Source organism: Lemur catta, chromosome X (genome assembly GCF_020740605.2).
Source record: "Lemur catta isolate mLemCat1 chromosome X, mLemCat1.pri, whole genome shotgun sequence".
Taxonomy (NCBI): Eukaryota; Metazoa; Chordata; class Mammalia; order Primates; family Lemuridae; genus Lemur; species Lemur catta.
This window is the reverse complement of record NC_059155.1, coordinates 4,124,329-4,139,044: the sequence shown is the minus strand read 5'-3', so window position 1 is coordinate 4,139,044 and position 14,716 is coordinate 4,124,329. Positions and strand designations below refer to the sequence as shown.

The 14,716-nt window shown below is 36.8% G+C and overlaps 1 protein-coding gene and 1 pseudogene across 2 annotated transcripts in view; one reads left to right on the top strand and one right to left on the bottom strand.

Annotated features, from left to right (window-relative positions):
• CD99L2 (CD99 molecule like 2) overlaps positions 1 to 14,716 on the top strand; it is a 105,799-nt gene that overhangs the window by 49,236 nt on the left and 41,847 nt on the right. For both annotated transcript variants that reach the window (XM_045538412.1, XM_045538411.1), the window contains exon 2: positions 4,128 to 4,190. In XM_045538412.1, the coding sequence (XP_045394368.1) occupies positions 4,128 to 4,190 (63 nt within the window). The remainder of the gene's footprint in view (positions 1 to 4,127; positions 4,191 to 14,716) is intronic.
• LOC123628443 lies at positions 12,514 to 13,050 on the bottom strand (annotated as a pseudogene).

Sequence of the window (14,716 nt, the reverse complement as noted above, 5' to 3'; positions counted from 1 at the left end):
ATTACAGTTGCCCACAGTATTCAGTACAGTAACATGGTGTACAGGTTTGTAGCCTAGGAACAATAGGCTATACCATACAGCCTAGGTGTATAGTAGTCTATACCATCTAGGCTTGCATAAGTACACTCTATGATGTTTGCACAATGACAAAATCGCCTAATAATGGATTTCTGTACAAAGGTCCCCAACTCTAATCCATTATCACATGGATCATTCTAGCCTGTCCCTCTTGTCTGTAACCTTCCTCCCTCTGACAGTGAGAAACCTGGCTCCCATTATCCACTGCCTATTTACTTATTTGATCAATTCCAGTATGCACAAGTAGTGATTTGCTTGAGAATTGATAAGCCATACACCCCATGCCAAACTACATGCCCATCTAGAGGGAACAGTAGCTGTCAAGTTCAGTAGGATGCAGGGTTGGGCAGATGGGTCTACTTCTGAGGACTAATTCTTTTGTGAAAAACTTTTCCCCAGAGCCTTTTCAGTTATACATGGTTATTCAGAGCTGGTAGTCTAAATGGGGGTGCTGGGGTTTGGGGGGATTTAAAATGCAGAGTAGCCTTTGTGAGACCTGGGGTAGGGTAAGAGAACTTAAGCCAATCATCAGTGGAGCTGCAGGCTCTGCCATGCCCTCTTGTAGAAGTCATGCTGTGGAGAAAGTGTTCTGTGAGTTTGTACGTCATGTTCCAAATACCTGACATACCAGTTTCAATTCCTTCGGATATACCAGAAGTGAGATTGCTGGATCATAGGGTAATTCTGTTCTTAGTTTTTTTTTTGAGGAACCTCCATACTATTTTCCATAATGGCTATACTAATTTACATGCCCCCCATAGTGTACAAGGGTTCCCTTTTCTTGACATCCTCACCAATCTTTTTTTTTTTTTTTTTTTTTTGGTAATAGCCATTCTAACAGGTATGAGATGATATCACACTTTGGTTTTAATTTGCATTTCCCTGATAAGAGATATTGAACATCTTTTAATATATCTATTCCCATTTATATCTCTTTTGAGAAGCCCCTTTGCCCATTTTTTAATCAGATGATTTGTTTTATTGCTATTGAGTTGTTTGAGTTCCTTGTATATTTTGGATATTAACCTCTTTGTTTTCAGATATATGGTTTGCAAATACTTTCTCCCAATCCATGGTTTGTCTCCTACTCTGTTGTTTCATTTGCTGTGCAGAGGCTTTTTAGTCTAATGTAATCCCATTTGTCTACTTTTACTTTTGTTGTCTGTGGTTTCAGAGACCTATCCAAGAAATTTTCCAGACCAATGTTGTGGAGCTATTTCCTCATTGTTTCTAGTAGCTTTATAATTTCAGGTCTTATATTTAAGTCTTTAATCCATTTTGAGTTGATTTTTATATATGGTGTGAGATAAGGGTCCAATTTTCATTCTTCCATATGTGGATATCCAGTTTTACCAACGCCATTTATTGAAGATACTATCCTTTCCTCAGTGTGTGTTCCTGGCATCTTTGTTGAAGATCAGTTGACTGTAAATGTTTGGGTTTACTTTTGAGCTTTCTATCCTGTTACATTGGTTAATGTGTCTGTTTTTATGCCAGTACCATGCTGTTTTGATTACAGTAGCTTTGTATTGTGAAATCAGGGAGTGTGCTGCCTCCAGCTTTGTCCATTTTGTTCAAAATTATTTTGGATATTCAGGGTCTTTTCTAGTTCCATACAAATTTTAGGAATGTTTTTTCTATTTCTGTGAAACATGACATTGTAATTTTTATAGGAATTGCATTGATTTTGTTAGATCACTTTGGGCATCGTATGGACGTTTTAAAAATATTCTTCTAGTACATGAACATGGAATATCTTTCCATTTATTTGTGCTTTCACTTACTTTCATCAAAGTTTTATGGTTTTCAATGTACAGATCTTTCACCTCCTTGGTTAAATTTACTCCCAATTATTTTATTTTTTTGATGCTATTGTAAATGGGATTGTTTTAATTTTCAGATAGTTCATTGTTAGTGTATAGAAACACTGCTGATTTTTGTACGTTGATTTTTGTAACCTGCAACTTTATAGAATTTTTTTTAAATCAATTCTAACAGTTTTTGATGGAGTCTTTTGGGTTTCTATGCATAAGATAATGTCATCAGCAAATATAATTTCATTTCTTCCTTTCCTATAATCTTTCTTATAAGGAAGCCTTTTTTTTCCCCGTTTTTCTAGCCTAATTACTTTGCTAGGACTTCTAGTACTCTGTTGAATAGAAGTGGTGAGAGTGGGTATCCTTGTCTTGTTGCTGGTGTTAAGAGGAAAAACATTTAACTTTTCATCATTGAGTATGATGTTAGCTGTGGGCCTGTCATATTTAGCCTTTATTATGTCAAGGTACATTCCTTCTATACCTATTTTTTTGAGGATTTTTAACATGAATGGATGTTGAGTTTTCTTAAATGCTTTTCCTGCAACTATTGAGATGATTATGTGGTTTTTGTTTTACATGTTGTTAATATGATATATCACTTTTATTGATTCACATATGTTGAACCATTTTTGCATCCCTGGGATAAAGCCTACTTGATCATGGTGAATGATCTTTTTAATGTGCTATTGAATTTGTTAGCATTTTGTTGAGGATTTTTGCATCTGTGTTCATCAGAGATATTGGCCTGTAATTTTGTTACAGTGTCCTTGTCTAGCTTTGGTATTAGGGTAAGGCTGGCCTCATAAAATGGGTTTGGAAGTATTCCCTCCTCTTTAATTTTTTGGGAGAGTTTGAGAAGGATTGGTGTTAGTTCTTTAAATGTTTGGTAGAGTTCAGCAGTGAAGCCATCAGGTCATGGGCTTTTCTTTAGGGAACTTTTTATTACTGATTCAATCTCCTTGTTATTGGTTTGTTCAGATTTCCTATTTCTTCCTGATTCAGTCTTGGTAGGTTGCATGTTTCCATAAATTCACCCATTTCCTCTAGGTTATCCAATATGTTCATGTATGGTTGTTCATAGTAGTCTCTTATGATCCTTTGTATTCCTGTGTTATCAGTTGTAACGGCTTCTCTTTCATTTCTAATTTTGAGTCTTGTTCTTTTTTTTTTTCAGTCTAGTACTCTAGCTAAAGGTTTGTAGATTTTTATCTTTTCCAAAAACCAACTCTTAGTTTTGTTGATACTTTCTATTTTTCTAGTTTCTGTTTTATTTCTACTCTAATCTTTGTTATTTCCTTCCTTCTGCTATGTTTGGGCTTTTTTTCTTTTTCTAGTTCCTTTAGGTATAACATTAGGTTGTTTATTTGAGGTGTTCCATCTTGTTTGATGTAGGTGTTTATTGCTGTAAACTTTCCTCTTGGGACTGCTTTTGCCGCATCCGATGAGTTTTGGCATGTTGTGTTTCTATTTTAGTTTGTCTCAGGATGTTTTTAAATTTCCCTTTTAATTTGTTCTTCGACCCATTGCTTGTTTAGGAACATACTGCTTAATTTCCACACATTTGCAAGTTTTCCGAGATTCTTCCTATTGTTGATATCTAGTTTCATGTCATTATGGTCAGAAAAGATTCTTAATATAATTTCAATCCTCTTAAATTTAAGACTTGTTTTGTGGCCTAACATATGATCTATCTTGGAGAATGTTTTGTGTGCACTTGAGAAGAATGTGTATCTTGTTGTTGTTGGATGGAATGTTCTATAAATATCTATTATTAATATGTCCGTTTGGTCTAAAGTATAGTTCAAGTCCCATGTTTCCTTATTGATTTTCTGTCTAGATGATCTGTCCAATGTTGAAAGTGGGGTATTGAAGTCTCCTATTATTACTGTATTGCAGTCTTTCTCTCCATGTCTATTAATATTTGCTTTATGTATTTAGGCGCTTCAATGTTAGGTGCATATATAATTGTTATAACTTCTTGATGAATTGACCCCTTCATCATGATGTAGTGACCTTCTTTGTCTCTTTTTACAGTTTTTAACTTAAAGTCTATTTTGTCTAATACAAGCATATCTACGCCTGCTTTCTTTTGATTACCATTTGTGTGGAAAATATTTTCCCATTCCTTCAATTTCAAAAGGGAAATGACCATTTCAAGAGATAATTTCAATATTATTTCGTTTCATGCAAAGATAGTTAAATTTTAAAATCTCTTTTTTTTTTAATTTTTAGGATCTGGAGACTTCGACGATTTTAATCTGGAGGATGCATTTATAGAGACTTCCTCAGTAAAGCGTGAGTAGTAAATAAACTATTAAAAACAAGTAATAGTAGCCCATTCTTCTAAGTGAAGTATCACAAGAATGGAAAAACAAGCACCACATGCACTCACCATCAAATTGGTACTAATTGATCAACACTTATGTGTACATATAGTAGTAACATTCATCGGGTGTTGGGCAGGTGGCGGGGGAGGGAGGGGATGGGTATGTTCACACCTAATGGGTGCGGTGCACAATGTCTGGGGGTTGGGCATGCTTATAGCTCTGACTTGGGTGGTGCAAAGGCAATATATGTAACCAAAGTATTTGTACCCCTGTAATATTCTGAAATTAAAAAAAACCAAACAATAGTGATTGATATGCACCCACCGATTCAGAATACAGACTCAAGAAAAATAATAGGTAGTCTGTGTTCCACTTCATCAGGTGAGATATAGTTATATCATAAGTTATATTATTTAAAAGAAAATCTTAATGTTTAAAGTCCTTTGAGAATACCTAACAATGTGTAATAGCTGATATATTATTTTCTACAGCTCAACTCATAGCCCCTACTGGTGTGACATCCCAGCAGTGGCCTCCAAGGACTGTCTTTCCCAGCTCAAAAAAGGCACTTTGAAGTGAATAAGGAATTTGTTTCTCCTTTTAGACTATTTTTTATAATGGCTTTTCTTAAAATGGGGTCTATGTGTGGAGTTTCTCAAATGCTAAGCTTTATCAATTTTCCTTTTAACTTTTTTAAAAAAAAATTAAATGATTCTTTTAAAAAATGCTTGAATGCTTCCAAAGCTGAAGCCTCCCTTGGCTTTTCTCCATTCTAATATCCACTCACCTCTCAAGAGGGAACTACTCCAGTCAGTTTGGAGTATGCTGATACCAATTAATTTTCTATGCTGTTATGTACATCTATAGTCAGAGATTGCTTGGGGATTTTTTTTTTTTTTTCCGAGACAGAGTGTCGCGGTGCTGCCCTGGCTAGAGTGAGTGCCGTGGCGTCAGCCTAGCTCACAGCAACCTCAAACTCCTGGGCTTAGGCGATCCTCCTGCCTCAGCCTCCTGAGTAGCTGGGACTACAGGCATGCGCCACCATGCCCGGCTAATTTTTTATATATTTTTTTTAGTTGTCCGTATAATTTCTTTCTATTTTTAGTAGAGACGGGGTCTTGCTCTTGCTCAGGCTGGTCTCGAACTCCTGACCTCGAGCGATCCTCCCGTCTTGGCCTCCCAGAGTGCTAGGATTACAGGCGTGAGCCACTGCGCCCGGCCGCTTGGGGATTTTTTGTTTTGGAGTCAGACATGCTACCATTGCGCCACGAGGTCCTGCTTGGGGGGGGGGAGGTGTTTTAAATTACGTGTGTGGCTTTTTCACAAAGCAGTTCGTGAAATAATACATGTATGATTATACATGTAGTCATGTGTTATTTCATGTGTAGTCATATATGTATTATTTCACAACTTGATTTTTCATTTAATGTGTATTGAAGACCTGGGAGAATATATCTATAATAGTTTGTTCCAGCTGCCTTAACAATGTACCACAGACTAGATAGCTTAAAACAATAGAACTTTATTCTGTCATAGTTCTGGAGGCCAGAAGTTCTAAGTCAAGATATTGGCAAGGCCACTTTCTCTCTGAAGCCTCTTGGGAAGAATCCTTCCTTGCCTTTTCCAGCTTCTGCTGGCTCCAGGTGTTCCTTGGATTGTGGCTTTTTTCCTGGTTCCTTGGCTTTCTTCTTCTCTTTCTTGCAAGGATCCTTACTGGGTTTAAGTCCCACCTGGATAATCCAGGGTGATACCATCGTGAGATTCTTCACTTAATTACATCTGCAAAGAACCTTTTTCCATTTTGCCAAATAAAACTTCTTATGAGTGTCCCCACATTCTGGGAATGCTGTGGACACTGTCTTGGTCCATTTGGGCTGCTATAACAAGATACTCTAGGTAATTCTAAAGAACAGAAATTTATTGCTTATAATTCTGGGGGCTGGAAAATTCAAGATCAAGGTGCCAACAGATTCAGTGTCTGTTGAATGCTGTTCTCTTCATCATAGATGGTGCCTTCTAGCTTCATCCTGACATGGTGGAAGGGACGAAAGGGCTGCCTCAAGCCTCTTTTATCTAGGCACTAATCCCATTCAGAGGAGCAGAGCCCTTGTGACCCAATCACTTCCCAAAGGCCCTACCTCTTATCACCATCACCATGGGGGTTAGGTTTCAACATATGAATTTGAGGGGACACAAACATTCAGACCACAGCAGGTATCATTATTAAACCACACCTGGGGGAAACTACCCAGTTTTGTTTACTATTTTGGTGCAACACCATGTATAGAGAATCACTCCTGGTAGGAGTGCCATATTGCTGGAAGCATTTGCTGAGCAGCTAAGAATTTTTTTCTGAGTTTATTTTGAGAAAGGCTTCACAGAAATTGGTTTCTTTATTTTAGGACCTCACTGCTTTGATGAAGCTGACCTACTGTTCTTAGTCTTTGATAAGTAGACTCTTCTCATCTCAATTATGGGTAAGAGATCCCATTTAAAGACTCAGGACAAGAAAATCTGCAGTTAGTAGTTACTTAAAAAAGTGCATAAATCTAAGCTCTTGTTCTATCTCACTGCAGGCTCAGGTTGTGACAGAGCAATGGGATCCACGTGCATGTAAGGACCACGCCCTCTTGAAATGGCACGTGCAGATATTCAGAGAAACCAGACTTTACCAGAAAGTGTGCATGGTAGGGCAGAACCACACAAGGCTATAGTAATCAAGACTGTGTGGTACTGGCGTAATGTAGATCAGTGGAACAGAATTGAGAGTCTGAAAATAAACCTTTATATTTATGGTCAGTTAATTTTTTAAGACAGATAAACAAATATTTTTATATAAGAGCTGTTTGAGTTATGCAAATTTTAAGTTAATATTTACATAAGTGGCAATTGCTTTTCTGAAAGTTGCTCAAATAATGGTTTCAGTGATGTAATTCCTCTTTTTTATCTAACTAGTATGATAATATAAAGAACCTCATTTTGACAAGTAAGCTACACTCCTACATTTTACAGTTGTAAAGTCCAATGGAAATTATAGACATAAAAACATCTCTAAATTGATGATGAGCTGGGTGAGATATATATACACACACAGATACATATATACACACATACTTAATGACAGCAGGTTATCACAGGTAGTTCTCTTACCATGAAAATCCACCCACTGGTGCAGTCTTCACATTGAGGTATGCCTTAGGGTATCCATTGCTTTCCTAAAGAGTAAGATGCGAACATGATCATTTTAAGGGAAAGATTTTCCATATTCTTAACTTCCATGAAGACTTTTTACTAAAACTGAACTGTGAAAGAATGCATGTGCAGTTGTGGTATGGTCTCTTTTCCCAACCCCTTGCTATGGATTGAATATCTGTCCCCTCCAAAACTCATGTTGAAATTTAATTCCCAAGGTGGCACTATTGAGAAGTGGGAGCTTTAAGAGGTGACTGGGTCATGAGGGCCCTGCCCTCATATAAACAGATTAATGCATTTATAGATTAACAGATTCATGGATTAGTTGACTAATGGGTTCTCATGGCAGTGGGACTAGTGGCTTTTTTTTTTTTTTTTTTTTGGGATTTGGAAGAATTTAATGAAAATAATGGGCAGACACTCTGGCTTGAGGCTGCTTCTCCAAATGTGTTTTACTGACCAAGCAACAGACACAGCCTCTCTCTCCACTGAACCCAAGAGGGGAAGGCATCCTGCTGACGAAGGAACCCAGACCCTCACGGCCTCTCCAATGAAGCCGTCATCACTGTTTGTATTCTCTTGCCACACAGAGTTAGGAAGCATTAAAAAAGAGTTCACTATTTCAAAATGTTAACTTACTAAAATCAGTGAAGATTTTTTCTCACCTAAACTGGGCCTTGATATTGCTAGGGCTTGCAGATCTGGTCTGTATTTCCTTCTCTTGTTTTCTCTCAGGATCCTCTCAGCAAGCAAGAAGTAAGTGGCTGTAATGTGGTTACACCTGTTGGTTTCCAGGGCTTCCACAATGGCATCTCGATCTGCTGTGTCCCCAAGCACCATGCGCTGAATGATGCTGTTCTGCTCCTCTTCTGAGAGATTTTTGTATGACACAAGGGGAATGTTATACTTTGTGGCTGGTGAAGGGTCCACTCCCTGAAGCCAAGGATGGTTTTCAATCTCTTCTAAAGAGGCCATTCTCTTAGGATCTCTCTGTAGCATCCATGTGATTAGTTCTTTACACTCTTTAGAAGAGGGAAGAGAAACCAGAGCTGGCACATTCACCCCCCCCCTTGCCATGTGATTTCCTGTACCACCATGAGACTCTACCAAGAGTCCCCACCAGCAGGAAGGCCCTCACCAGATGTGGCCCCTTGACCTTGGACTTAGCCTCCATAACTATAAGAAACAAATTCCTTTTTTTTTTTTTTTTTTTGAGACAGAGTCTCACTCTGTTACCCAGACTAGAGTGCCATGGCGTCAGCCTAGCTCACAGCAACCTCAAACTCCTGGGCTCAAGCAATCCTCCTGCCTCAGCCTCCCGAGTAGCTGTGACTACAGGCATGCGCCACCATGCCTGGCTAATTTTTTCTATATATTTTTAGTTGTCCATATAATTTCTTTCTATTTTTTTAGTAGAGACAGGGTCTCACTCTTGCTCAGGCTGGTCTCGAACTCCCGAGCTCAAACGATCTACCTGCCTCGGCCTCTCTGAGTGCTAGGATTACAGGTGTGAGCCACTGTGCCTGGCCTTTATCAAATTCCTTTTCTTTACACATTACCTAGTTTCATGTATTCTGTTATAAGCAACAGAAAAGACATCCCTCTTAAAAAAATTATTAAGGTAAAAAATTCATATAACATAAAATTAACCATTTTATTTCCTTTTAAAATTTATTGTATATATTTAAGGTATACAACATATTATGAGATACATATAGATAGTAAATAGTTACTGTAGTGAAGCAAGTTAGTATGTCCATTATCTCACAGTTACCTATTTTTTTTTTTGTGGCAAGAGCAGTTAAAATATCATTTAGCAAGAATCCTGAATAGAATACAATAATACTAACTATAGTCCTCATGTTGTACATTAGATTGCTAGACTTATTTATCCTATGTTTCTGCTACTTTGTATCTTTTGAACTTCATTTTAAAATGAACCATTCAGTGACATTTTAGGATATTCACAACATAATGCAACTACCACCTCTATCCAGTTCCAAAACATTTCCATCACTCCAAAGTAAAATCCCTTACCCCCATTAAGCCGTTTCTCCTCATTCCTCCCTCCCCACCCCCAACTTCAAATAACCACCAACCTGCTTTCTCTATCTATGAATTTATTCTGGGTATTTCATATAAGAGGTATGTGACCTTTTGTGTCTGACATTTCATGTAGCATGTTTTGGAGGCACACTCATGTTGTAGCATTTATCAGTCCTTCATTCCTTTTTATGGTTGAGTAATATTCCATTATGTAGATATACCGCAGTGTTTATTCATCAGCTGATGGATGTTTGGCTGCTTCCACGTCTTGGCTATTGTGAATAATGTTACTATGAACATGCTATACATACATACTTGTTTGAATACCTGTTTTTAATTTTGTGGGGTATATACCTAGAAGTGGAATTGCTGGTTCATACGATCATTCTGTTTAACTCTTTGAGGAACTGCCGAGTTGTTTTCCACACTGGCTGAACCATTTTACATTCTCACGAGCAGTGTATGAGGGTTCTAATTTCTCTACATCCTTGCCAACTTGTTATTTTTCTTTTTTTTTTTTAATTAAAGCCATCCTAGTGGGTGTGAGGTAGGACCTCATTGTGGGTTTCATTTCCGTTTCCCTAAAGGCTAATGACTAATGATGTCTCCATACATTTATCAGATATGTGATTTCCAAATATTTCTCCCATTTTGCAGGTTGTCTCTTTACTTTCTTGATAAGCCCTTAGATGCACAAAAGTTTTAATTTTGATAAAGCGTAATTTATCTATTTCTATTCTTTTGTTGCTTATGCTTTGGGTGTCATACCTAAGTATTAATTGCCAAATTGGAGGTCATGAAGATTTACCCCTGTGTTTTCTTCTAAGAGTTTTATGGTTTTAGTTCTTATATTTAGGTTTTTGGTCCATTTTGAGTTAATTTTTATATATGGTGGAAAGTAGGGGTCCAACTTCATTATTTTGCATATGGCTATCCAGTTGTCCAAGCGTCATTTATTGAAAAGACTGTACTTTCTCCATTGAATGATATGGATACTCTGTTGAAAATCAATTGATCATAAATATGAGTGTTTATTTCTGGACTCTCAATCCTGTAACAGTGTTCTATGTGTGTAACCTTATGCCAGTACCACAGTGTTTTGACTACTGTAGCTTTGTAGTAAGTTTTGAAATTGAGAAGTGTGATTCCTCCTATTTTGTTCTTTATTCAAGATTGATTTGGCTATTTGAGGTCCCATACAATTTCATATGAATTTTGGGATTAGCTTGTCCATTTCTACAAAAGAGTCAATTGGAATTTTGATAGAGATCACATATGATTTTACAAATTAATTTGGGAAATATTGCCATCTTAACAATATTGAGTATTGTACTCTATGAACATGAGATTTCATTCTGTTTATTTAGGTCTTTAATTTCTTTTAACAATGTTTTGTAGCTTTTAATGCACATATCTTTACACTTGGTCAAATTTATTCTTAAAAATTTTGGGGTTTTTTTTTGCTATTAGAAATGGAATTGTTTTCTTATTTTTCTGTTGATCATTGCTAGTGTATAGAAATACAACTGATTTTCACATATTGATCTTGTATCCTACAACTTTGCTGAACTTATTTATTAGCTCTAATAGTTCTTTTTTTTGGTTAGATTCTTTAGGGTTTTCTGTGTATAAGATCATGTCATCTGTGAATAGAGATAGTTGGATGTTTTCCTTTTCAATCTGGATGATTTTTTTCCTTTTTCTTGACTAATTGCCTTGGCTAGAACTTCCACTATAATGTTGGATAGAAGTGTTGAGAGTGGATATCCTTGTTTTGTTGCTGATTCTAGGTAAAATTTAGGTATGTCAATGGCACGTTTTTCACAGATGCCTTTTATTTGGTTGAGGAAATTCCCTTTTTTTCCCCTAGGAATTTAACAGATAAGACCAAAATAAACCATATGAATGCTGAAAAAAATCCAGTAGAGTAAGCCCAATTCTCACTTAAAACAGAGTGTACTCTGGTAGGGTAAACAGAAAACAAGGATAGAAGTTATCTCTGGGGCCAATGGGAAATTCTCTTCTATTCCTAGTTTATTGAGTGTTTTTTTATCACAAAATGCTGTTAACTTTTGTCAAATGTCTTTTCTGCATCTATTGAGATGATCATGTGTGTTTTTTTTCCCCTTCATTCTGTTAGTATGGGATATTACATTGATTGATTTTTATTGTGTTGAGCCACACTTGCATTCCTGAAATAAACTCCTTGGTCATGGTCATTCCTAATATGCTGCTGGATTTGGTTTGCTAGTATTTTATTAAGGACTTTGGCTGTATATTCATAAGGGTTATAATTCTATAGTTTTCTTATGATGTATTTGTCTGAATTTGGTATTAGTATACTCTTGGCCTCAAAGAATGGGCTAGGAAGTGTATTCCCTTCTCTTGTGTATTTTTTTTCTTGAAGAGTTTGAGATGAATTGGTTCTTCTTTAAACATTTGATAGAATTCACCAATGAAGACTTCTGTCCTAGAATTTTCTTTGTGGAAAGTTTTTTGATTACTGATTGAATCTGTTGTTAGAGGTCTAGATATAGTCAGATTTTCTTCTTTGGGTAGTTTGTTAATAGGAAGTTATCCATTTCATCTAGGTTATATAATTTATTGGATTATAATCGTTCAAGGTATTCCTTAATAATCCTTTTTATTTCTATAAGGTTGATAGTAATGTTCTCTAATTCCTGAATTTAGTAATTTGGGTCTTCTCTCTTTTTATCTTGGTCAGTCTGCAAACAGTTTATCAATTTTGTTGATGTTTTAAAAAACTTTTTGGTTTTGTTGATTTTTCTCTATTATTTTTTGATATTTCATTTATTTCTGCTATAATCCTTAGTATTTTCTTCCTCTGCTTGTTTTAAGTTTGGTGAGCTCTTCTTTTTCTAGTTTATTTTTTAAGTTTTTATTTAGTTTTTATTTCATAATCATAAACTTAACTCTGAAATCAGCTAGATATGGAGGGGAATAAGGAAAATATGGAACCCAAAGAACTATAGTGAGAGCACAAAGATTGTAGGGTATTTCTAGCAAATGGGCTGGAGGAATTCTCTCTTCAGCTACAGGAGGAATGGTCTGGTGGTTACGATAAAGCACAAGTCACATTTGAGTTGCCCACAGTTGGCACTGGTGATCATCTTGCTGGTCTTGCCATTCTTGGACTGAAGTGCTCCATGGCTTCCACGATGTTCATGCCCTCTTGCACCTTCAAAGACCACATGCTTGCTATCCAGCTGCTCAGTCTTGGCAGTGTAGATGAAAAACTGAGAACCGTTTTTATTAGGTCCAGCATTTACCATGGACAAGATGCCCGGACCTGTATGATTTAGGATGAAGTTCTCATTGTCAAATTTCTCTCTATGGATGGACTTGCTGCCACTGCCATTATGGTATGTGAAGTCACCACCCTGGCACATGAGCCCTGGAATAATTCTGTGAGAGCAGAAACCCTTATAACCAAATCCTTTCTCTCCGGTGTTCAGAGCATGAAAGTTTTCTGCTGTCCTTGGGACTTTGTCTATAAACAGCTCAAAGGAGATGCAGCCCAAAGGCTTGCCTTTGATGACAATGTCAAATAATACCGTGGGGTTGACCATGGCTGGCAGTGGTGGGTGGCTCTGGATGGTGATGGCATCTGCTTCTAGTTACTTAATGTGAAAGTTTAGGTTATTGATTTGAGATCTTTCTTTTTTAATGTAGGCATTTACAACTATAAATTTTCTTCTGAGCACTGCCTTCATTGCAACACATAAGTTTTGATATGTTATGTTTTCATTTTTGTTCATCTCAAAGTATTTTATAATTTCTTTGACCTATGGATTGTTTAGGAGTGTGTTAATTTTCATATAATTGTGAATTTTCTAAATGCTCTTCTGTTATAGATTTCTATTTTTATTCTGTTGTGGTTGAACACAATTTGTATGATTTCAGTCTTTTTAAGTTTGAGACTTGTTTTGTCACCTATATATGGTCTACTTTGGAGAATGTTTCATGAGCGCTTGAGTAGAATGGATTCTGTTATCACAGGGTGGTGTGTTCTGTAAGTGTATATTGGATCTAGTTGGTTTATAGAGTTGTTCAAGTCTTATATTTCCTTTTTGATCTTCTGCCTAATTGTTCCTTTTGTGATTGAAAAGAGTATTGACATCTCCAACTTTTACATTGAATTGTCTGTTCTCTTCAGTTTTGTCATTTTTTTGCTTCGTGTAATTTGGGGCTCTGTTAGGTGCACATGTATTTAAAATTATTTTCCTCGTGGATTAACTCTTTCATCATTATGATCATTATAAAATGTCATTCTGACTCTGGCAACAATTTTTTGTTTTAATGTTAATTTTATCTACTTTACCTCTGTTATGGTTGTTGTTTTCATAGTATGTCTTTTTCCATCCTCTTACTTTCAGCTTATTACTATTTTTTTTATAGATGGGGTCTTGCTATGGTGTCCAGGATGGAGTGCAGTGGCTATTCACAGGTGCAATCGTAGTGCACTAGAGCCTTGAATTCCTAGGTTCAAGCAATCCTTCTGCCTCAGCTTCCTGAGTAGCTGGAACTGCAGACAAGTGCCACTGCACCCAGCCTCAGCTTATTTTTGTTTTTCCTGTTTGTTTTATGAGTAGTCAGTAATTGAGTACTTGGTGTATACAAAGTTAAACCTGTTTCATTTCTGCCTTTCCCATTCCTTAAATCTTCCTTCTACCTAATACTTCTAACAGTAGGAACACATGCAACATAGTCTTGATGTTTACAAAAAGAAACCTTTGGAAAACTCATGCACGTTGTGTAGTTCTTGTGAAAGATATCCATAATTTTAAAGGAATACTGTTGAGCCCAAAGACCCAGTGTTTACCATAGTAACCACACTTATATAAAATATTATGTGTATTATAACCACTTTCAGCTTATGAACTACTTCCATATTCCACTAGGAATACAACCTCAGTCCATTCTTCAGTGCTACTATCTATGGTAAAAGTGCCAGGTTGATATTTGTGGAACCAAGGCTTGGAGCTCTCAAGGGTCATGCCCAAGCTGTGGAACTCCCTGAACCATGAGGTCATCTCCAGCAGATCTGGGCTCAAGCCCTAGCTCCAGCAACCACCTGTCATATGCAGAACCATGTCCACCTCAGCATCCTCATCCTCTGAAGAATAAAATTGAGTAGAACCCATCTCACTTAAACCTGTATCATTTTGTCATCATTCTTGGTGTGATTCTTCGGAGGTCCTAGCTAGAAGGAGCCTCAAGGACCAAGGCAAAGAC